The following is a 23,677-nucleotide window of genomic DNA, read 5'->3' as shown; positions in this document are numbered from 1 at the left end:
TGGGCTGATGATACCACAGTCCCTCTAACCATCCAACCAACATGTTGGTTCGCAACGGCCATCATATTTGTAACATTAATTCTTGACATGAATGAATTCGGCGACTTTAAACCATTTCACGCCTTCCTATTTGCAACAGTAGAAGAACGCCCGTGCATCGGGGCCACATTAATTTTAAGAGTTTAATATTAATCATGTTAATATTACATTTAATATTCTCATACATATCAAGTGATATTGGCGACCTTTTTTACCATCAAATCCTCACACACACACTCTCTCCCTTCCTCTTCCTCACTCTCTCTCCCCCTCTTCCTCTCTCTCTCTAACACAGACACACACATATCCATCTTATTGGGTACGGGATCATAATCCATCTATTTGACACACACACACGCTAGTGGATAACAATATGGATTATGTGTATTAAATTTGCCACCACAACTGAGGGAATTAATTTCATGTAAATCGGCCAGCCACAGCTCCATGACAAACCATACATCTAAATTCTCAGCGTTATTTTTATGTAATAATATGCATTCTCTTTATACTATTTCTTGAATGTGTTCAAACTATTACTTGAACTTGCTACCACCAAATGATATCTAAATTCTCTCTCTCTCTCTCTCTCTCTCTCTCTCTCTCTGACTCTCTCTCTCTCTCTCTCTGATATTATAGGACCAAAAACTTTTACCAATTACCATACTGTTACTTTTGTTGTCCACAAAATGCAGTGAGGTAATTCTGAGGAAATGAAATGCAGAGTTGACCAAAACAATTAACCACTATACTTGATGTAGAAGATGATGAAAGTATAAGCCTGCTGACAGCAACACCAAATGAAACTTCAAGAACACCACCCGCACAAGGATTAAAATATATAACCATACAAACTCAACTTCAACATGACTCTCACTCCTTAATTGCCTTCTCTAACCTTCATCTTGCCCGTGTGTTGCAGCTCGTTCCAGAAAGAAATAAAACATGAGGTGATGTGACTTGCAAGGATCATCAACGTATGTATAAACAAATTTTCTTAATATTAGTTCATAGCGGAAACCTAGGAATATCAAAGCAATGGTTGAATTACCTTTGAGCCTTTAACAACCAATTAGAATGTGGTGCCTGTGTAGGCGAGGTGAAGCCCTGGAATATATGACAGCTTAGCCACTTTGACAGTGGGGAAAACTATAGACCGAGCCACCTCTTTGCACACATCTTCCCATGGGAGTGGACTTATACGTCCCTCTCCCTCGCTCTGTGCTCTACTGATGCAAGCCACACAAGCTAGATAGCAATGGCCGTTTTCTGATGCACGCTGAAGCAAGATGACCTCCCCCGATTATTGTCGCGTGAGATCCTAGTGAACATAGGCATCGCAGCACCGCGTCCTGATACGTCCATTTTGCATCATGCTTTTATATCAATATTAATAGCACTATGGGCGGTCATTACACATTATATCTCAATACTTATGGCTATTCTCTCTTATTTTACAAGGTTTACCATGAAGAGGGGGAATGCCGGTAGTTGGAATTCTGGCTGGAAAAGGAGCAAATGTTGGAAACCTATTCTGCACAACTCCAAAAGTCCTGAAACTCCACGAAACAACTTTTTGGATTTATTGAATTTATGAGCGAAAGAAATAGGCTAGGGGCCCCACACCCTGTCCAGGAGACAGGGGGCGCACCCCCTATAGGGCGCGACCCCCTATCTCCTGGGCCCCCTGGTGGGCCTCCGGCGTCCATCTTCTGCTATATCATCACTCTTACCCTGGAAAAAATCGTGGGCAAGCTTACGGGATGAAACTCCGCCGCCACGAGGCGGAACCTTGGCGGAATCAATCTAGGGCTCTGGCGAAGCTGTTCTGCCGGGGACACTTCCCTCCGGGAGGGGGAAATCATCACCAATGTCATCACCAATGATCCTCTCATCGGGAGGGGGTCAATCTCCATCAACATCTTCACCAGCACCATCTCCTCTCAAAACCCTAGTTCATCTCTTGTATCCAATCTTGTATCAAAACCACAAATTGGTACCTGTGGGTTGCTAGTAGTGTTGATTACTCCTTGTAGTTGATGCTAATTGGTTTACTTGGTGGAAGATCATATGTTCAGATCCTTTATGCATATTATTACTTCTCTGATTATGAACATGAATATGCTTTGTGAGTAGTTATGTTTGTTCCTAAGGACATGGGTGAAGTATTGCTATTAGTAGTCATGTGAATTTGGTATTCGTTCGATATTTTGATGAAATGTATGTTGTCTTTCCTCTAGTAGTGTTATGTGAACGTCGACTACATGACACTTCACCATTATTTGGGCCTAGAGGAAGGCATAGGGAAGTAATAAGTAGATGATGGGTTGCTAGAGTGACAGAAGCTTAAACCCTAGTTTATGCGTTGCTTCGTTAGGGGTTGATATGGGCCCATATGTTTAATGTTGTGGTTAGGTTTACCTTAATACTCCTTTTTGTAGTTGCGGACACTTGCAATAGGGGTTAATCATAAGTGGGATGCTTGTCCAAGTTAGGGCAGTACCCAAGTGTCGGTCCACCCACATATCAAATTATCAAAGTACCGAACGCGAATCTTACGAACGTGATGAAAACTAGCTTGACGATAATTCCCAATGTGTTCTCAGGAGCTCCTTCCTCATTATTAGAATTTGTCCAGGCTTATCCTTTGCTACATAAAGGTTGGGCCACCTTGCTGCATTTAATTTAATTTATTTACTTTTTGCTCGTTACTATTTGTCTTATCACAAAACTATCTATCACCTACTATTTCAGTGCTTGCAGAGAAAACCTTACTGAAAACCGCTTATCATTTCCTTCTGCTCCTCGTTGGGTTCGACACTCTTACTTATCGAAAGGACTATGATAGATCCCCTACACTTGTGGGTCATCAAGACTCTTTTCTGGCGCCGTTGCCGGGGAGTGTAGCACTTTTGGTGAGTGGAACTTGGTAAGGAAACATTTATATAATGTGCTGAAATTTTCTGTTACTTGTCACTATGGAAACTAATCCTTTGAGGGGCTTGTTTGGGGTATCTTCACCCCAACCAGAAGAGCAAAGAGATGCTCCTCAACCTACTGAACCTTATGAAAATATTCACTTTGAGATTCCTTCGGGTATGATAGAAAAACTGCTAGCTAATCCTTTTGCAAGAGACGGAACTTTGCATCCCGACTTACACCTTATCTTTGTGGATGAAGTTTTTGGATTCTTTAAGCTTGCAGGTATCCCCGATGATGTTGTCAAAAGGAAGGTCTTCCCTTTATCTTTGAAGGGAGATGCAATGACATGGTATAGGCTTTGTGATGATACGAGATTTTGGAATTATAAGCGGCTGAAGTTGGAATTTCACCAGAAGTTCTATCCTATGCATCTTGTTCATCGTGATCGTAATTACATATATTTCTGGCCTTGCGAAGGAGAAAGCATCGCTCAACCTTGGGGGAGGTCTAAGTCAATGTTATATACATGCCCCAATCATGAGCTCTCTCGGGAAATGATTATTCAGAATTTTTATGCTCGACTTTCTCTTGATAATCACAACCTGCTCGATACTTCCTGTGTTGGTTCCTATATGCTGAAGACTATTGATTTCAAATGGGACTTATTGGAAAGAATTAAACGCAACTCTAAAGATTAGGGTTCCGCCGATGGTAAGGAGTCAGGTATGACACCTAAGTTTGATTGTGTTAAATCTTTTATGGATACCGATGCTTTCCGTGGATTTAGCTCTATGTATGGACTTGACTCTAAGATAGTAGCTACTTTTTGTGAAACTTTTGCTACTCACGTTGATCTCCCTAAAGAGAAGTGGTTTAAATATAATCCTCCTGTTGAAGTGAAAGTAGTTGCACCTATTACAGTCGAAGAAAAGACTATTACATATAGTGATCCTATTATTCATACTGCTTATGTCGAAAAACCTCCTTTTCCTGTTAGGATAAAAGATCATGTTAAAGCTTCGACTGTTGTTCGTAAGAGTAATACTAGGACTTATACACCTCCTGAGCAAATTAATGTTGAACCTGGTATTGCTATGATTAAAGATCTTTTGGATGAGGACTTAGATGGGCATGTTATCTCTTTCTTGGGTGAAACTGCTAATATTGCTAGACCCGATAATAAGACACGTAGACCTGTTGTAGGCACGCCTGTTATTTCTGTTAAAATAGGAGATCATTGTTATCATGGCTTATGTGATATGGGTGCTAGTGCTAACGCGATACCTTATGATCTTTATAAAGACATGATATTGCACCTGTTGAATTAGAAGACATTGATGTTACTATTAAGCTTGCTAATAGGGATACCATTAAACCTATTGGGATTGTTAGAGATGTTGAAGTCTTGTGTGGGAAGATTAAATACCCTGCTGATTTTCTTATTCTTGCTTCCCCACAAGATGATTTTTGTCCCATTATTTTTGGTAGACCCTTCTTGAATACTGCTAGTGCTAAGATTAATTGTGAAAAGAATATTGTCACTGTTGGCATAGATGGTATGTCTCATGAGTTTAATTTTTCGCTAAGTTTAGTAGACAACCTCGTGAAAGGGAACCACCTAGTAAGGATGAAATTATTGGTCTTGCTTCCATTGCTGTTCCTCCAACTGACCCGTTAGAACAATATTTGTTAGACCATGAAAACGATATGTTTATGAAGGAAAGGAAAGAAATAGATGAAGTGTTCCTTAAACAAGAACCTATGCTAAAACATAACCTTCCCGCTGAAATTCTTGGGGATCCCCCTCCACCCAAGGGTGATCCCATATTCTAACTCAAACCCTTACCTGATAATCTCAAATATGCTTATCTTGATGAAAAAGAAATATATCCTGTATTTATTAGTGCTAACCTTTCAGAGAAAGAAGAAGAAAGATTATTGAAAACTCTGAAGAAGCACCGAGCTGCTATTGGATATACTCTGGACGATCTTAAGGGCATTAGTCCCACATTATGTCAACACAAAATTTCAGTGGAGAAAGATGCCAAACCAGTTAGAGATCCTCAAAGACGATTAAACCCCAAAATGAAGGAAGTGATGAGAAAGGAGATTCTAAAACTCCTTGGGGCAGGTATTATTTATCCCGTTGCTGATAGTGAATGGGTAAGCCCTGTCCTTTGTGTCCCTAAAAAGGGAGGTATTACCGTTGTTCCTAATGATAAAGATAATTTGATCCCGCAAAGAATTATTAGAGGTTATATGATGGTATTTGATTTCCGTAAGTTAAATAAAGCTACTAAGAAAGATCATTACCCTTTACCTTTTATTGATCAAATGCTAGAAAGGCTATCCAAACACACACATTTTACTTTCTAGATGGTTATTCTGGCTTCTCTCAAATACCTGTGTCCGCGAAGGATCAATCTAAGACTACTTTTACTTGCCCTTTTGGTACTTTTGCTTATAGACGTATGCCTTTTGGTTTATGTAATGCACCTGCTACCTTTCAAAGATGCATGATGGCTATATTTTCTGATTTTTGTGAAAAGATTTGTGAGGTATTCATGGATGATTTCTCCGTCTATGGATCCTCTTTTGATGATTGTTTGAGCAACCTTGATCGAGTTTTGCAGAGATGCGAAGACACTAGTCTAGTCCCGAATTGGGAAAAGTGTCACTTTATGGTTAATGAAGGCATTGTCTTGGGGCACAAGATCTCCGAGAGAGGTATTGAAGTTGATAAAGCCAAAGCTGATGCTATTGAAAAGATGCCATGTCCCAAGGACATAAAAGGTATAAGAAGTTTCCTTGGTCATGCCGACTTTTATAGGAGGTTCATTAAGGACTTTTCTAAAATCTCTAGGCCTCTGACTAATTTATTGCAAAAAGATATTCCATTTGTCTTTGATGATGATTGTGTAGAAGCATTTGAAACACTTAAGAAAGCTTTGATCACTGCACCTATTGTTCAGCCACCTGATTGGAATTTACCTTTTGAAATTATGTGTGATGCTAGTGATTATGCTGTAGGTGATGTTTTAGGGCAAAGAGTCGATAAGAAATAGAATGTTATCCAGTATGCTAGTAAGACTCTTGATACTGCCCAGAGAAATTATGCTACTACTGAAAAAGAGTTCTTAGCAGTTGTGTTTGCATGTGATAAGTTTAGACCTTATATTGTTGATTCCAAAGTTACTATTCACACTGATCATGCTGCTATTAAATATCTCATGGAAAAAAAGATGCTAAGCCTAGACTCATTACATGGGTTCTCTTGCTCCAAGAATTTGACTTGCATATTATTGATAGAAAGGGAGCTGAGAACCCCGTGGCAGACAACTTGTCTAGGTTAGAGAATGTTCTTGATGACCCACTGCCTATTAATGATAGTTTTCCTGATGAACAATTAGTGGTTGTCAATGCTTCTCGTACTGCTCTTTGGTATGTTGATTATGCTAATTACATTGTTGCTAAATATATACCGCCTAGTTTCACATACCAGCAAAAGAAAAAGTTCTTTTATGATTTAAGACATTACTTCTAGGATGATCCACACATTTAGAAAGAAGGAGTAGATGGTATTATTAGACATTGTGTGTCTGAGCATGAACAGAAACAAATCCTACGCAAGTGTCACTCTGAATCTTATGGAGGACACCACGCTAGAGATAGAACTGCACACAAGGTACTACAATCTCATTTTTATTGGCCTACTCTCTTCAAAGATGCTCGTAAGTTTGTCTTATCTTGTGATGAATGTAAAAGAATAGGTAACATTAGTAGACGTCAAGAAATGCCTATGAATTATTCTCTTGTTATTGAACCGTTTGATGTTTGGGGCTTTGATTATATGGGACCTTTTCCTGCCTCCAATGGTTATACACATATTTTAGTTGCTGTTGATTATGTTACTAAGTGGGTAGAAGCTATTCCAACTAGTAGTGTTGATCATAACACTTCTATTAAAATGCTTAAAGAAGTTATTTTTCCGAGGTTTGGAGTCCCTAGATATCTTATGACTGATGGTGGTTCACACTTTATTTATGGTGCTTTCCGTAAGATGCTTGCTAAGTATGATGTCAATCATAGAATCGCACCTCCTTATCACCCGCAGTCTAGTGGTCAAGTAGAGTTGAGCAATAGAGAGCTCAAATTAATTTTGCAAAAGACTGTGAATAGATCTAGAAAGAATTGGTCCAAAAAACTTGATGATGCATTATGGGCCTATAGAACTGCATACAAAAGTCCTATAGGTATGTCTCCATATAAGATGGTTTATGGAAAAGCATGTCATTTACCTCTTGAACTTGAACATAAAGCATATTGGCTATTAAAAAGCTCAATTATGACTTCAAACTTGCCGGCGAGAAGAGGTTGTTTGATATTAGCTCGCTTGATGAATGGAGAACCCAAGCATATGAGAATGCCAAGCTTTTCAAAGAAAAAGTCAAACGCTAGCATGATAAGATGATACAAAAGCGTGAGTTTAATGTAGGATATTATGTGTTATTATTCAACTCTCGTTTAAGATTTTTTGCAGGAAAACTTCTCTCAAAATGGGAAGGTCCCTACGTTATCGAGGAGGTCTATCGTTTTGGTGCTATAAAAATCAACAACTTCGAAGGCACAAATCCGAGGGTGGTTAACGGTCAAAGAATTAAACATTATATTTCAGGTAATCCTATCAATGTTAAAACTAATATTATTGAAACCATAACCCCTGAGGAATACATAAGAGACACTTTCCAGAATGTTCCAGAGTCCGAAAAGGCATAGGTACGTGGTACGGTAAGTAAACCAACTCCAAAACAACTCTAATGGCAATTTTTATCAGTTTTGGATTATCTAAGAATTTTAGGAATAAAGAAGTAGTCCAAAAGGGACACGAGGCTCCCACGAGAGAGGAGGCCCCCCCATGTAGGGCGCGCCCCCTGTCTCGTGGGCACCTCGTGTGCCTCCCGGACTCCGTTTTCTTGTATGTTACGCATTTTGGTCGGTAAAAATTCATTATATATACTCCCGAAGGTTTTGACCACCGTATCACGCAAATATCCTTTGTTTTCGTTTCGAGTTGTTTCTGTTTCAGATTTAGAGCACCATGACTTCCCCCTCCTCCAACAACGAAGATAAGGATGCTTGGCTATTGAAGATAGAGCTGAAAAGAGAGGAACCAGCAGAGATCAACAAGGATGAAGGGATCAAGAAGGCCATGGAGGTCCAAGCTCCGATGGTGAAAGAAGAAGACATCCCTCAACCTTTACCTAACCTTTTCACTCCAACAGACATTGAGGCTTTCAAGATGATTGAGTTAGCCCGCATACAGAACAAGTATCTCACATAGGAGAATATTTTGTTGAAGGATCATATTGCTGGGCTCAAGGGCATTATCCACAAGTTGGAGGAGCTTTTACGCTCGATGTGCGATTATCCACCGTCATCATCCCCTCCGAGGAAATAATCACATTGGTATGGGCACCCCCCTTGGCAACTGCCAAGCTTGGGGGAGGTGCCCCGGTATCGTATCACCATCACACTCCTATCTTTACCCCTTTATTTAGTTCGATCCTTTCAGTAGTATCTTGATCTAGTAAATTGAAGCTTTGATATCAAGTATTTTGATAAAGATTAGTGTTGAGTCAAGGGCTTTGCTATTTGCTATGATCTTGAGAAAGTAGAAAGAACAAAAGAGTTCATATTGATCTTATAGATAGTGATAACTTCACACATGGAAAGTATGAGGCATAAAAATTGTTGAGAGTTGATGAACGTAGCCTTGGTCATCGTTGCAATTAATAGGAAGTGATAAGGAAAGAGGGGTTCACATATAGATATATTATCTTGGACATCTTTTATGATTGTGGAGCACTCATTATGTATGACATGCTAAAAGAGTTGATGTTGGACAAGGAAGACAATGTAATGGTTTATGTTTTCCGACATCTCAGTTAAAGTATATTGTCATTGACCTTTCAAACATGTTGAGCTTGCCTTTCCCCCTCTTGCTAGCCAAATTCCTTGCACCAAGTAGAGATACTACTTGTGCTTACAAATATCCCCAAACCCAGTTTTGCCATGAGAGTCCACCATACCTACCTATGGATTGAGTAAGATCCTTCAAGTAAGTTGTCATCGGCGCAAGCAATAAAAATTGCTCTCTAAATATGTATGACTTATTAGTGTAGAGAAAATAAGCTTGGTACGAACTTGTTGTGGAAGTAATAAAAGCGACGGATAGCATAATAAAGGTCCACATACAAGGGGCAATATAAAGTGACGTTCTTTTGCATTAAGATTTCGTGCATCAACCTAAACGCGCATGGAAACCTCTGCTTCCCTCTGCGAAGGGCCTATCTTTTACTTTATGTTTTTTACTTTATGCTTGAGTCAAGGTGATCCTCACCTTTTTCTTTTTTCATTTTATCCTTTGGCAAGCTCCTCGTGTTTGAAAGATCATGATACATATATCCAATTGGATGTAAGTTGGCATAGGCTATTATTGTTGACATCACCTAAAGGTGAATACATTGGGAGGCAACACAATAAGCCCCTATCTTTCTCAGTGTCCGACTGAAACTCTATAACCACAAGTATTGCGTGAGTGTTAGCAATTATGGGAGACTACGAGATAGTTGAGTATGTGAGCTTGTTGAAAAGCTCTATTATTGACTCTTTCTGATGTTACGATAAATTGCAATTGCTTCAATGACTGAGATTATAGTTTGTTAGTTTCCAATAAAGTTTATGAACCATACTTGACATTGTGAATTGCTTATTACTTGAGCATAGGAAATCATATGACAAAATCTATATATGTTGCTATTATTAGAATGATCATGATGCCCTCATGTTCCTATTTTATTTTTATCGACACCTCTATCACTAAACATGTGGACATATTTTTCGATTTCGGCTTCCGCTTGAGGACAAGCGAGGTCTAAGCTTGGGGGAGTTGATACGTCCATTTTGCATCATGCTTTTATATCAATATTTATTGCATTATGGGCTGTCATTACACATTATATCTCAATACTTATGGCTATTCTCTCTTATTTTACAAGGTTTACCATGAAGAGGGGGAATGCCGGCAGCTGGAATTCTGGCTGGAAAAGGAGCAAACATTGGAAACCTATTCTGCACAACTCCAAAAGTCCTGAAACTCCACGAAACAACTTTTTGGATTTATTAAGAATTTATGAGCGAAAGAAATAGGCCAGGGGGCCCACACCCTGTCCAGGAGACAAGGGGGCGCGCCCCCCTATAGGGCGCGGCCCTCTATCTCCTGGGCCCCCTGGTGGGCCTCCGGCATCCATCTTCTGCTATATCATCACTCTTACCCTGGAAAAAATTGTGGGCAAGCTTACAGGATGAAACTCCGCCGCCACGAGGCGGAACCTTGGCGGAATCAATCTAGGGCTCTGGCGGAGCTGTTCTGCCGGGGACACTTCCCTCCGGGAGGGGGAAATCATCACCAACGTCATCACCAACGATCCTCTCATCGGGAGGGGGTCAATCTCCATCAACATATTCACCAGCACCATCTCCTCTCAAAACCCTAGTTCATCTCTTGTATCCAATCTTGTATCAAAACCACAAATTGGTACCTGTGGATTGCTAGTAGTGTTGATTACTCCTTGTAGTTGATGCTAATTGGTTTACTTGGTGGAAGATCATATGTTCAGATCCTTTATGCATATTATTACTTCTCTGATTATGAACATGAATATGCTTTGTGAGTAGTTACGTTTGTTCCTGAGGACATGGGTGAAGTATTGCTATTAGTAGTCATGTGAATTTGGTATTCGTTCGATATTTTGATGAGATGTATGTTGTCTTTCCTCTAGTAGTGTTATGTGAACGTCGACTACATGACACTTCACCATTATTTGGGCCTAGAGGAAGGCATAGGGAAGTAATAAGTAGATGATGGGTTGCTAGAGTGACAGAAGCTTAAACCCTAGTTTATGTGTTGCTTCGTTAGGGGTTGATATGGGCCCATATGTTTAATGTTGTGGTTAGGTTTACCTTAATACTCCTTTTTGTAGTTGCGGACGCTTGCAATAGGGGTTAATCATAAGTGGGATGCTTGTCCAAGTTAGGGCAGTACCCAAGTGCCGGTCCACCCACATATCAAATTATCAAAGTACCGAACGCGAATCTTACGAACGTGATGAAAACTAGCGTGACGATAATTCCCAATGTGTCCTCGGGAGCTCCTTCCTCATTATTAGAATTTGTCCAGGCTTATCCTTTGCTACATAAAGGATTGGGCCACCTTGCTGCATTTAATTTAATTTATTTACTTTTTGCTCGTTACTATTTGTCTTATCACAAAACTATCTATCACCTACTATTTCAGTGCTTGCAGAGAAAACCTTACTGAAAACCGCTTATCATTTCCTTCTGCTCCTCGTTGGGTTCGACACTCTTACTTATCGAAAGGACTATGATAGATCCCCTACACTTGTGGGTCATCACGTCCTTAGGGCTCAGACACATGCGTCATTTGGCCACCGCATCCCCGCCACCTTGGCACACTGATACGTGCACTGTCCCCTGCGGCATAATAGCCGAACGACCTGAAGCAAGCACGTCCTTCAACCACTGTTGCCGTCGCGCCAATTCAACCCACCGTGCACGCCCCGTGTGAGCCCCATGCAACTCAACGAGCCACTCCGCGTTCATGTGTCGTCGCCGCCACGCGCCATTCTAGGAGAGATGGCCAAGAGGAGAGAGATGACGCAGGCTTAGGAGGAGAGGATGAATGGGTACCTCACGTCTGGCCTCTGATGCACCATAAGCACGTCGTGTTGCTGCCCCGACGCCACTCGACATGCCACCACAGGAGAATACACGAGATGGGGGAGGGAATAGGGTTTCTCCGGTTGGATCGTGGATCGGTAATCAGATCAGTCAATCGTGGGTGAAACAAAATCGGCGCTCAAGACGGCGTGGTGTTGTGACATGATCCCAACATCACGTCATAGGGGTCTGGACCAACACCATGCCGCGTAGGTGATATGCCTAGTATGAATTTGGTATTGGCGAGAGGTAAACAACGGTGATGTAGAGGTTAATTGTTTCCTTTGTTTGGGGATTGATTACCATCCGTGAGTTAAGCTGGGTACTAAAGAAGAATCTGATTGTGATACATGAATTGATTGTTGCCTTGTACGTTTGGTTTTGGTATTTGAAGATTGATTAATATCCGTTAGTTTTTTTGAGATAAACGAAAACTTTATTCATTAGAGATAAAAAGTACATCCTTTGTGAGGGTCATTACAATTTCATTTACGGGTTCCTCAAACCAATCAGAAATCAACCAAAATCTAGCTAAACTCGCAAGCTCATGAGCTACTTTATTTGCTTCTCTGTTACAGTGTTCGAATCTAGTAGCAACGAAGTCACAAGCATAATGAAAACAATCGTCAAAGATTGCCGCCGCCGCACCCGCCGACTGTCCTCCGTTCTTCATGGTATCAATCACCTCCAGGTTGTCCGAGTTAATAATAAGGCGGTTACATCCCGCCTTTTGCGCCAATGTTATACCAAATTTAAGAGCTGAGGCTTCCACCATCAACACATCTGCGCAATAGTCAATCTTCCCGTTCCCTCCCGCGATAAACCTACCTTTTTCATCTCTCAAAACCGCCCCCATCGTGCCCCTAAGTAGGTCGTGATCAAAAGAAGCGTCAACGTTAAGTTTCACAAAACCCGTAGGAGGACATGACCTACCCCCCTTTTTTATAGAAGCCTTGGGGGATGACGCATTTACGAAGTTTGACGTAAGGGCTAGAATCCCCATTGAAATCTGAAGTGCATTCTAAGTTGTCTCCTTGTGCGCTAACTTCCGTCTTTCCCACCATAGATACCATGCTGAGACAACAATCATTTCACGCACATTGTGATAACCCATTATCCTCAAATCTTGATCTCGCAGAAGTAGTAGGTATTCCAGCACCGCCTCTCCAGCAAGGTCAACCTTGCAAGCTTTATCAATGATATCATCCATCCCCAACCTTGTCCAAATCTCCTTTGCTCTACTACAAAGGAAAAGCATATGCTTTGTATCTTCAGAACCCTCAGAGCAAGTAGGGAAAATGGGCATGACCTCCATATGTCTATTTGCAAGCGTAACCCGACATGGAAGCGTTCCATGTAATGCACGCCATATAAACTTTTTGACTTTTGCCGGACACGATAACTTCCATATCTTACTCCAAATAGGATTAACTGCGCTTCGCCCCATCCCATTAGAATGTCTTAGACTACTTCCATACTGATGGTCCCACTCCACAAAATAAGCAGACCGAACCGAGAACATACCATTTTTCGTATAACTCCAAGCAATGAAATCTGGCATATCATGTTGCGAGATTGGAATTGAGAGAATCCGTTGAACATCAATGGGCCACATTGTTTGTGTAACCAGATCTTCGTCCCAAGAATTCGAAACAGGATCAATCAAATCACCCGCCTTAGTTAACAGTTGTCCCCCCTTAGGTGTCACATCTTTTCTAGTATCACAATTTGGAATCCAGGCATCCTCCCAAATATTTATATTTTGTCCATTCCCCACACGCCAAATATAGCCACGTTTCAGAGAATTTATACCAGCCATAATACTTTGCCAGGTAAAAGAAGAGCCTTTCTTTTGCTTATAATTTAACAAATCACCATCAGGATAGTATTTAGCCCTTAGAATTGTAGCACACAAAGAATCAGGATTATCCAGAAGACGCCATGCCTGTTTGGCGAGCAGTGCCATATTGAAACAGTGAATATCACGAAATCCCATCCCTCCTTGGTTTTAGGTACGCACATTTTCCACCAGGCCATCCAGTGCATCCTCCTCTGGTTCTCCTCGTAAATCAATCACCATATGTGAATTCATTGTGTTACCAAATAAACGTTGGGTTTGTCCGGCCAGTGGGAGGGGGGCGAATAAAAAATCGATGAAAAAAACCGACGAAACTGGGAGGTGGGATCGTTACTGCGGGGGAATTGGGAGGTGGGAGGGAGGACGAAAAAAACCCAAAGAAAGTGGAACGAAAATTAACTGAGGAGACTACCAACTGAGATATTAGGAGTAGAGATTAATTCTTTACATGAATGAATTTGTGCGTATCTCCACCATGGACATCTGCAAGGGATATGCAAATATCAAAAAACAGACTTTTTGGCTTCTTAATAAATGCATCCATGGATATCTGCAAGGGATATGCAAATATCAAAAACAGATTTTTCGCTTTTTAATAAATGCATCAATGGATATCTGCAAGGGATATGCAAATACCAAAAACAGATTTTTGCTTCGTAGTAAATGCAGCCGAACCTCCCTCCAATATATATATATATACACGGAGTATGTGTCAACCTTGGGTCAGCGTAAAAGCAAACTACTCAAGCGCCAACAAGTTAGCCAGCATTGCTGCAACAGAAATGTCCATGAAGCTCGCCCTGCGCGCTCTCCTCCTCCCTCTAGTGCTTGGGGCGATCCTCCACCCTGCCGCCGTCGTCGCTGTAGGTGATGGCAAACCAGGCCGCCGTGGCGGGGGCTTCAGCCTGCGGCTGGTACCCAGTCCCGGCTGGAACCGTAGCATCCACGTCGACGACGACGGCTTCGTGCATCTGAATGAGGATGCCAACACCGCGCTTCGGCCGCCCATGCACACACAAGTTGGGGGCACGTACAGTGTTGTCACCAGCGTTGGGACGGGGGCCGGCCGACGCACGTACGTCCTCGCGCTGGACATGACCAGAAACCTGCTGTGGATGCAGTGCAACACGGTCCAAAGGCCGTTCGTGCAGCACCCACCGCCCTTCGACCCTGCGAAATCGCCATCATTCCGCCCCGTACCAGGTAACAACCCAATGTGCTTGCGCGGCGAGCATCGGCCCCGAGCGCACGACCCGTGCAACTTCCATCTCCGTCCCACCCGACATGACGCCGTCGACGTGACCGGCGTGCTCGGCAATGACACCTTGGCCTTCGGAACCTCCGGCGAGGTGGCAGAGGTTGCTGGAGTCGTCATTGGCTGCGCGCACACCAGCTATGGGTTCAACAGCCATGAAGTGCTCGCTGGTGCACTCGGCCTGGGAAGGCACAAGCCATCGCTCGTCTGGACGCTCGGGCAACACAGGCATGGCGCCGTGCAGGTGCATCGCTTCTCCTACTGTCTTCCTAGGCGCGGCTCGCGGGACCACCGCACCTTCCTCCGGTTCGGCGACGACGTCCCGAGCACCCAGCACATGGTGAGCACCCAGATCACGCCTGGCCAAGATTTCAGCGCCTACTTCGTCACCCTCGTGGGCGTCAGCGTCGCCGGGCGGCCGCTGCAGCATATCGGGGAGCTGTTCGAGCGCCACTTGTACCCTTGGGGTGGACCGGCGGAGTTGTGTTCGATGTTGGGACGCCATCGATGATGCTGATAAGGACAGCTTACCATAGGCTGGAGAACGCCGTGCTGGAGCACCTCAAGCCGCTCGGGGTGTCGCGCGTGCGCCACGCCGGATACTACCTCTGCTTCCGCGCGACGTCGCACCTATGGCAGCACCTGCCGACGGTGACGCTGCATTTCGCGGAGGAGAACGCACGGCTCGTTCTCACACCGCAACGGCTGTTCATCGCGGTGGGGCATGACATCTGCCTCGCCGTGCACTCGAGCCTGGACATCACCATCATCGGCGCAATGCAGCAAGTGGACACGCGCTTCGTCTACGACGTCCGCGCCAGAAGGATCTACTTCGCCCCCGAGAATGCGTGCCATGCGGATGTCGGCGGACAGATTTAATTCATCTTTTCTGTCTTGAATTTGAAGTTGTCAACTGGTAATTATCATCATGAAAATAAACATAATTAAATATAAATGGACAAATTGCCCCCTCCCCCCGTTGTCTCTGGTTTGCGTGAGAAATCACTTCCGGACAGCGTGACCCGAACAGTTGTGGGAGGTTTGCGGGTCCGTCTTGAAGATACCCTTAATAAAGCTTCATGAGATTGCCCTAAAAAAACTCTCAACCATTCATGGGCCCATCGTATGACACGGCCGCGTACGAACTGAACAATTTTTGGCTAATAGTATACATAGCAAAAATGGGGTGACACAGATCCCTACCCAATCTCTAGATTTCGGGAGTAACCGAGCTTGGTAGCCAAACCGTGGTCGTGCATTATTTTTTTGAAAAATCACGCGGGGGGTTGGGGGGTTGGGGGGGGGGGGGGGGGGGGAGCTCCCCACTTGAATATATTTCTCAAGTTTTGTGATCCATCGATGATGACTGATTACAAAGAGGTGAATTACATAAGCACGTGTAAACGTGAGGACAGGTAAGAATGCCACGAGGACGCGGCCTGTTTTTCTTCTGCCTTCTTCATCCGGTGGATCCAAAGCATAAGGTCTTGTAGGATGTTCTTGAGGGTGGTGATGTTGTGGTGATTCTGCTGCCCGAAGGTCATGGCATTCCTAGAATCCCATATCTTCCACGGAATGATGAGCAACATTGAGTTCCAGATTCTGTGATCATTGTCCGCGGGTATGTGGCAATCCCAAAGATCGTCGATGCAGCCGTTGGGAGTGATGCCAAGTCTGAGCCATACACGCCTCGCTAGGGGGCAGTTGATGAAAATGTGTGTGATGTCTTCGCCGTCAAACCCGCATCTTGGGCATAGGGCGTCAGAAACAATATGCTTACGCAAGAAATTGGCCTTACAGTTTAGCCGACAACGAAATAGGAGCCATGCAAAAATCTTGACCCGATTGGGGGCTCGTGATGTCCAGATAGGCATGGAGTGGAGGTCCACCAAGTCCTCTCTCAGGGTAAGCTCGTATGCTGCTTTAGTGGAGAAAGGTAGGCCGCTAATGAGGAAGCGCTCATCTGGTTCTTGCGATGGCTGAAAGTCTTGCAACAAAGAAAGCAACTCGGATGCAACATTAGAGGTTAGGCGAGTCCGCAGGAAATATTCCCAACCTTGATTCAAAACAGCAGCCACATGAGCAAGTGGGAGAGTGGTGTGTGAGTATAGGTAGGGGAACAATTCTGCAAGTGGTCTATGATTTTGTTGTGGCAGATTCTTCAGTCCTAGACCACCAACTAGTCAGTCAGCACCCGAGCATGTTTCTTCAGCAGCCCAAAAGAAAGCGCGGCGGATCGAATCCAGAGTTGTGAGTACACTTTTCGGGATGAGAAAGATGGACATAAAGTAAACCAGGGTGGATTCAATTACTATGATAGGACGATTAGTCTATCGCTTTAGAGAGCAGTCAGGCGGCCAACCGGAGAGAAATTTTTTGCATTTGTCGATGATAAGTAGAAATGCATTGGCGGGCAGGCGAGTAGGCGCTAGAGGAAATGCATTGACGGGCAGGCGAGTAGGCGCTAGAGGGAGTCCTAGGTAGATCTGCGGGAAAGAGGAGACTGGACATTGTAGGGTGGATGCAATGAAGGAAGCAATGTCAGGCGTGACATGTAGAGTGGTTTTTGTGGTCGTGCATTTTTAATTTATATTTACAAGTAAACTCAATTAAGCATCGGCACAACCAATGGTGATCTTTGCACCTATACAGTTTCTATGGATCACTGCAAAGCACAAACATTTCTCAACTTTTAAAATCGATTTCCTCGAACAATAGGTTTTTTGCCTAATTGCTCACAAATAGTTAAATTCTGCAACAAAATATTACTAGTATAATGTAGAGTGGGATACATTTATCGAGCAATATATATTGAGTTTGTCATACATACGCGGAATTCCCTATTTGACGGCGTTTCATCAAATTATTGGGCAACAAACCTGGCCTCTGCATAACTAGAATGAAAAAAAAATGTACCCATTGGGTAGGCCGGGTACGGGTATGGAAGGCACACACCCGGTCTCTGTATAATTAGAATGCACACTGCCAACCCAACACACACACACACACGCACGAAAACACACCAGCGACTAGTAAAGTCATAAGAGCAAAAGCTATGCGTAAGCGTGAAAAAAGAAAAAGAAAAAGAAAACACCCCAAATCGATCAGATCAGCGATCGACAAACTATATCTAAGATCATATCGGCACCAACCGTTGACACCACATTGATGATGAGGATTTTCCACACCGACGCCTTCAGAAAGAAAGCGACACTCAAGTGCTGCCGTCGCCGGATCCAACCACAAAGGCCAGAATCAATTTTTTCACGTTGATGAAACAGTCTGAACTAAACCTGTGCATGGATAGCCCGGCCTGGAGGCCTGACCCCAAAAGCCTGGCATCCGGGCCAGGCCTGGGCTCCATTTTTTGGCCCGAAGCCCGGCCCAAAAGCTCAGAATAAGCCGCAAATGCCCATAAATCTATATTTTATTTGGAATATAGGTATAGTTTATTATTTTAAAAACCCAAATAATATTATTTTAATTGAAAATGTCATTGTTCCTGTGCTTCGGGCCGGGCCGGATGCCCGGGCCCAACCCGGCCCAGCCCAAGGAATGATCAGGTCTAGACTGAACGTATCTGAGCAATGCCTCCAACAAAGTAACGACATAAAAAACATCGCTATTTCCAGGGATGACCACTCGGGTCTGACCTGGATTTTCACCCTGGAGCTCGAGACCAGGTGCTCGCATAACCACCATCAAAGTCACGCATGTGCCGTCACCATCGCTTTTTCGCAAACCCAGCAGCTTCAATTTAATTGACGCCACTCCAAAAACATCTCTACTATCTATCACTCTTTCTTATTTGCACCATTAATTCAAGAATGGCATGAATTAATTTGTGCGTATTTCCTCCATAGGTATCTGCAAGGGATATGCAGTTTCTTGTTGTTTCGCCTCTATCTATCACTCTTTCCGATTTGCACCACTAATTCAAGAATGGCATGAATTAATTTGTGCGCATTTCCTCCATAGGTATCTGCAAGGGATATGCATTTTTTTGCCTCTATCTATCACTTTTTCCGATTTGCACCATTAATTCAAGAATGGCATGAATTAATGTGTGTGTATCTCCTCCGTAGGTATCTGCAAGGGATATGCAGTTTCTTGTTGTTTCGCCTCTATCTATCACTCTTTCCGATTTGCACCATTAAGAGAGTGTTTGTTTCGAGGGACTTATTAGTTTAGGGACTTAAAAAAGTCTCTATAAGTCCCATCTAAACCAAACAGGAGGGACTTATAGGGACTTAAAGTGGGCATTTGGAACTTATGAAATAAGACTCTCAAGGAGAGTCTTATAGGGACTTATAGTGGTAATATGGTCTTATAAGGACTTATAAGTCACAGAAACCAAACAGGTAGGGACTTTTTGAGGACTTGGGACTTATAAGTTGGGACTAAAAAAAGTCTTAGGACTTATGAACCAAACAGAGCCTAATTCAAGAATGGCATGAATTAATTTGTGCGTATTTGCTCCATACGTATCTGCTGCATGGGATATGCATTTTTTTGCCTCTATCTATCACTCTTTCCGATTTGCACCATTAATTCAAGAATGGCATGAATTAATGTGTGTGTATCTCGTCCGTAGATATCTGCAAGATAGATGCAAATCTCAGAAACGGATTCTCCCTTCGTAGTAAATGCGGCAAACCCTCCCCTCCAATATATATACACGTCAAATCTGGGTTTGCGAAAAACCGAACTACTAAGCCATCAAACACCAACAAGCATTGCTGCAACAGAAATGTCCATGAGGCTCGCCGCCTGCGCTCTCCTCCTTCCTCTAGTGCTTGCGGCGCTCCTCCACCCGGCTGATGTCGTCGCTGTAGGTGATGGCACACCAGACCGCGGCGGCGGTGGCTTCAGCCTGCGGCTGGTACCCAGCCCCGGCTGGAACCGTAGCATCCACGTCGACGACGACGGCTTCGTGCACCTGAATGAGGACGCCACCACCGCGCTTCGCCCCCCCATGCACACACAAATTGGGGGCAAGTACAGCGTCGTCACCAGCGTTGGGACGGGGGCCGGCCGACGCACGTACGTCCTCGCGCTGGATATGACCAGCAGCGAACTGTGGATGCAGTGCAAGCCGGTCCAAAAGCCTTTCGCACAGCAGCCGCCGCCCTTCGAGCCTGCCAAGTCGTCGTCGTTCCGCCATGTACCGGGCAACAGCAGGTTCTGCTTGCCGCCCGCTCATGGGCATCGGCCCACAGTTCAAGACCCATGCAAGTTTCGTAGCATCGGACTTCACGGCATCGATGCGAGAGGCGTCCTGAGCAACGAGACCTTAGCCTTCGCGGCCGCCGGCCAGGAGGCGAAGGTTGCTGGCGTCGTCATTGGCTGCACGCACAGCGGCGAGGGCTTCAACTTCAACAGCCACGGAGTGCTCGCCGGGGTGCTCGGCCTGGGAAGGCAGGCCCCGTCGCTCATCTGGACGCTCAGCCAACACAGGCATGGTGCCGTGCAAGTGCATCGCTTCTCTTACTGCCTCCCTAGCCACGGCTCGCCGGACCACCACACCTTTCTCCGGTTCGGCGACGACATCCCGCACACCCAACACATGGTGAGCACCAAGATCTTGTACATGAACTTCATCACCAGCCGAGATTTCAGTGCCTACTTCGTCACCCTCGCGGGCGTCAGCGTCGGCGGGCGGCAGCTGGAGCATATCGGCGAGCTGTTCAAGCGCCACCTCCATGATGGCAGGTGGACCGGCGGATGCGCATTCGATGCTGGGACAGCGGCAATGGTGATGGTAGCGCCCGCTTACGAAAAGCTCAAGGACGCCGTGGTCGACCACCTCAAGCCGCTCCGGGTGCCAATTGTGTCGCGCGTCGAGTACCATCTCTGCTTCCGTGCGACGTCGCAGCTCTGGCAGCACCTGCCCACGGTGACGCTGCAGTTCGCCGAGGCTGAAGCGCGGCTCGTGCTGCCGCCACAACGGCTCTTCGTCGCAGTGGGGCACGACATCTGCCTCGCCGTGGTGCGGAGCAACGACATCACCATCATCGGCGCGATGCAGCAAGTGGACAAGCGCTTTGTCTACGACGTTAGTGCTGGCAGGATCTACTTCGCCCCTGAGAATGCATGCCATGCAGACGCCGGCCACCAGATTTAATTCAACTTTTCTTGTTTGATATTGATGTTATCAACTGTTCAGGAAAATAAAATAAGTTAAGAAAGATGTTTGATCTTGTTCTTAATTACAATGCCGTTTCTAACTTCTACTCCCCCGTTCCTAAATATATATTTAGACTTTTGGATGGAGTACAAGATAAACTCAACAAAGTTCTTCGGACGCGCTTATGCTGAGTGATTTTATACTTGTTTGATGGACATGATGGTTGCTTTATTTATAAAAGCATGGCGAAAGCCTATTTCGACACAAAAGGTGGTCTTTGCAAGTATGTTGTTTTTATTTGAAGTTGTCAACTGTTCGTGACAAAAAAATGTATGATTGTGTCACATATTTGAAGTTGTCAATTCTTCCGCTAAAATTAATAGGGCTTTTGGCCTACCTAGTTTCTCCTAAATTTGTTGCCTGTCTCACATATTTTCCCTATATTTATTTAGACCCACTTAACCCATTAAACTATTCACATTCCGGAACACTTTTATCCGTGGCAAGTTTCCGCTAAACATTGTTCTAGAAATTTCTGAAACTCTTACAAAAATTATTGTATGTAAGGTGTAAGGCTTACATAAGTAAATTGATATTTCTTTATAAATATGATTGTTTATACTATGTGCAATTTCTTTTCACAAATCACAAATAGTCGAATTCTTCCGCAACAAAATATTACCAGTAGATTGTATGCACAATAATAAATTGTTATAGGGTTAAGTGACCACACAAAAGAAAAAAAAGTTTGACAAACGAAAGAGCCACACTAAGGGTGAGTTTGGATGGATTCCTCCGAGGCAGCTCACCTGCCAGGCAGCAATCCCAAACCCAGGCATCCCAAATGGGACGCCTGAAAATGCTGCCTGGGCCAAGAAGCTAACCAAGCCATACAAGTTAAACCAACAAAAATTTACAAGTAAATATATATGTGGTGCAGGATACTATAATCAATCAATATGTATTGTGTTTTAGATACATACAATAGTGTTCAATGTATATCTCCCTACGTGCTTACTACTGGGCTACCAGCGTTCCGCATTGTCCTAGCCGGCTTGTGCTTGCTTTGCAGTCGCGGCCATCAGGACTTCACTAAGTTTTCTGAATCACTGAGCGGACATCCGGGCCGAGTTCGGGCTACACCGTCGAGACCTCCTAGTTGGCGGCCGTTTTAACCACTAAAAAATGGCGGTTGTTCTGGCCCTGGCCCAGTACATAGTTCATCTGTCAGTAGGTAGGTTACTCGCTTCAGTTTTTTTTCTTTATTTTGCTGCTCCCAGCTGTTTTATAATTTTAGTATTTAATAAAAATATCAAAAAATAAAATTTTTATGAATTTGTAAAGGTTTGTGTATATAAAAAAGTCCACGAATATGAAAATTTTAAAAATTGTAAATTTTCATGAATTTGAAAAAAGTTCAAAGATTTTGAAACCAACAGGTATGAAAGGCACACACCCGGCCTCTTTTTTTTGCGGGCAATTCAGAGAGCGTTTTATTCAACAAAAGAGTTGTCCCGGCAGTCAGCTAGAAGGCTGCTTACCAAGAAATTAGGAGTCTCGTCAACCCAGCAATCGGTCACATTCAAAGTGCATGCACGTTTTGCACAGAAATGCGCCGGCAAGTTTGCTGACCTGGTTACATGCTGAATCTCAAAAACTAAAAAATCAAAAGCTAGCTCTCCTATTTCATCTAAGATAGGAGCCACAATCGACGCGAATTGTGGCGAGTGTTCCAGAGTTGTACCAACTCCTGGCAATCTGTCTCCAATATCACATGCGAGAGGCCTCGAAGCTTTGCAAATAGAACTCCTTCCCGCATTGATATAGCTTCCATTAAAAAAGGATCTGAGATCTGAACGAACGGCTTGCACCATGCTCCCAACATCGCAGACGCGGAACGAGCTATACCATCCGTCCCTCCTCTTCCTTCCGCGACGTTAAGTGCACCATCCGTCATGATCTTCACCATCCCTGGCTCGGGCGGCCGCCAGCCATGTCCTGGTAACAACATGGGAACTGACCGAGGCAGTTCCAGCAGTGCAAGAGCCTCTCTCGTCGCCCTGATGGCAGCTTTTGGATCCCTTCCTTCTTCCCCATGTTTGATCCAATTTCGAGAATGCCAAATCGTCCACATGATGGTGATAATCTTTGCTCGATCTTCATCCTTGACTCGGTCTCCACATAGGATGTCTTTGGCCCATGAACGTGGGTGTAAGCGAGGTAGCCGAAGACCAAACCACGCACACGTCTCATCCCAGAAGCGGCGTGCATGCGAGCATTGAATTAGGGCATGCATAAGATCCTCCTCCTTAGCCAGACAAACCTTGCAAGTGTCTAAAACTGCAATATGACGGTCAGGGCCGGGCCACCAAAATCTGGGGCCCTGTGCGAAACTTAAAAACGGGGCCCTATCTTACTAGAAAAAAACTAACAAGTAATTATAATGTATATGATATAATAATGTCTTACGTAACACAACTGGATATATAAAAATCATACCTATTCAACTCCAGGTTGCATAGTGTTTATTTGAACATCATCCTTCTTTTAGTATTCTTTGAAATGAAATCTTCAATGATAACCTCGTAATCAATCCTCTCCAACACTTCGCTTTCAAGTGATATTGTGGCTAAATATTGAGTCTTTTTTGTGTGGTAGTAGTACACATATAGGACTT

The 23,677-nt window shown here is 44.0% G+C and overlaps 1 protein-coding gene and 1 pseudogene across 1 annotated transcript; both read left to right on the top strand.

Moving 5' to 3' along the window:
• The first annotated feature begins 14,358 nt into the window (after positions 1 to 14,358).
• Positions 14,359 to 15,752, top strand: LOC123117663 (aspartyl protease family protein 2-like; annotated as a pseudogene).
• Positions 15,753 to 19,595: 3,843 nt separating this feature from the next.
• Positions 19,596 to 21,073, top strand: LOC123117662 (aspartyl protease family protein 2-like). The gene has a single exon (XM_044538375.1). The coding sequence runs from the start codon at positions 19,624 to 19,626 to the stop codon at positions 20,995 to 20,997; it is 1,374 nt and encodes a 457-aa protein (XP_044394310.1). The 5' UTR covers positions 19,596 to 19,623; the 3' UTR covers positions 20,998 to 21,073.
• The last annotated feature ends 2,604 nt before the right edge of the window (positions 21,074 to 23,677 follow it).

This window comes from Triticum aestivum, chromosome 5B (assembly GCF_018294505.1).
Source record: "Triticum aestivum cultivar Chinese Spring chromosome 5B, IWGSC CS RefSeq v2.1, whole genome shotgun sequence".
In the NCBI taxonomy this organism is placed as follows: Eukaryota; Viridiplantae; Streptophyta; class Magnoliopsida; order Poales; family Poaceae; genus Triticum; species Triticum aestivum.
The sequence above is the reverse complement of the archived record's forward strand: the minus strand, read 5'-3'. Positions and strand labels throughout refer to the sequence as shown.

Bases quoted from the DNA above. Each gene is read 5' to 3' on its own strand.
- LOC123117662 (XM_044538375.1), top strand. From the start codon at position 19,624: ATGTCCATGAGGCTCGCCGCCTGCGCTCTCCTCCTTCCTCTAGTGCTT.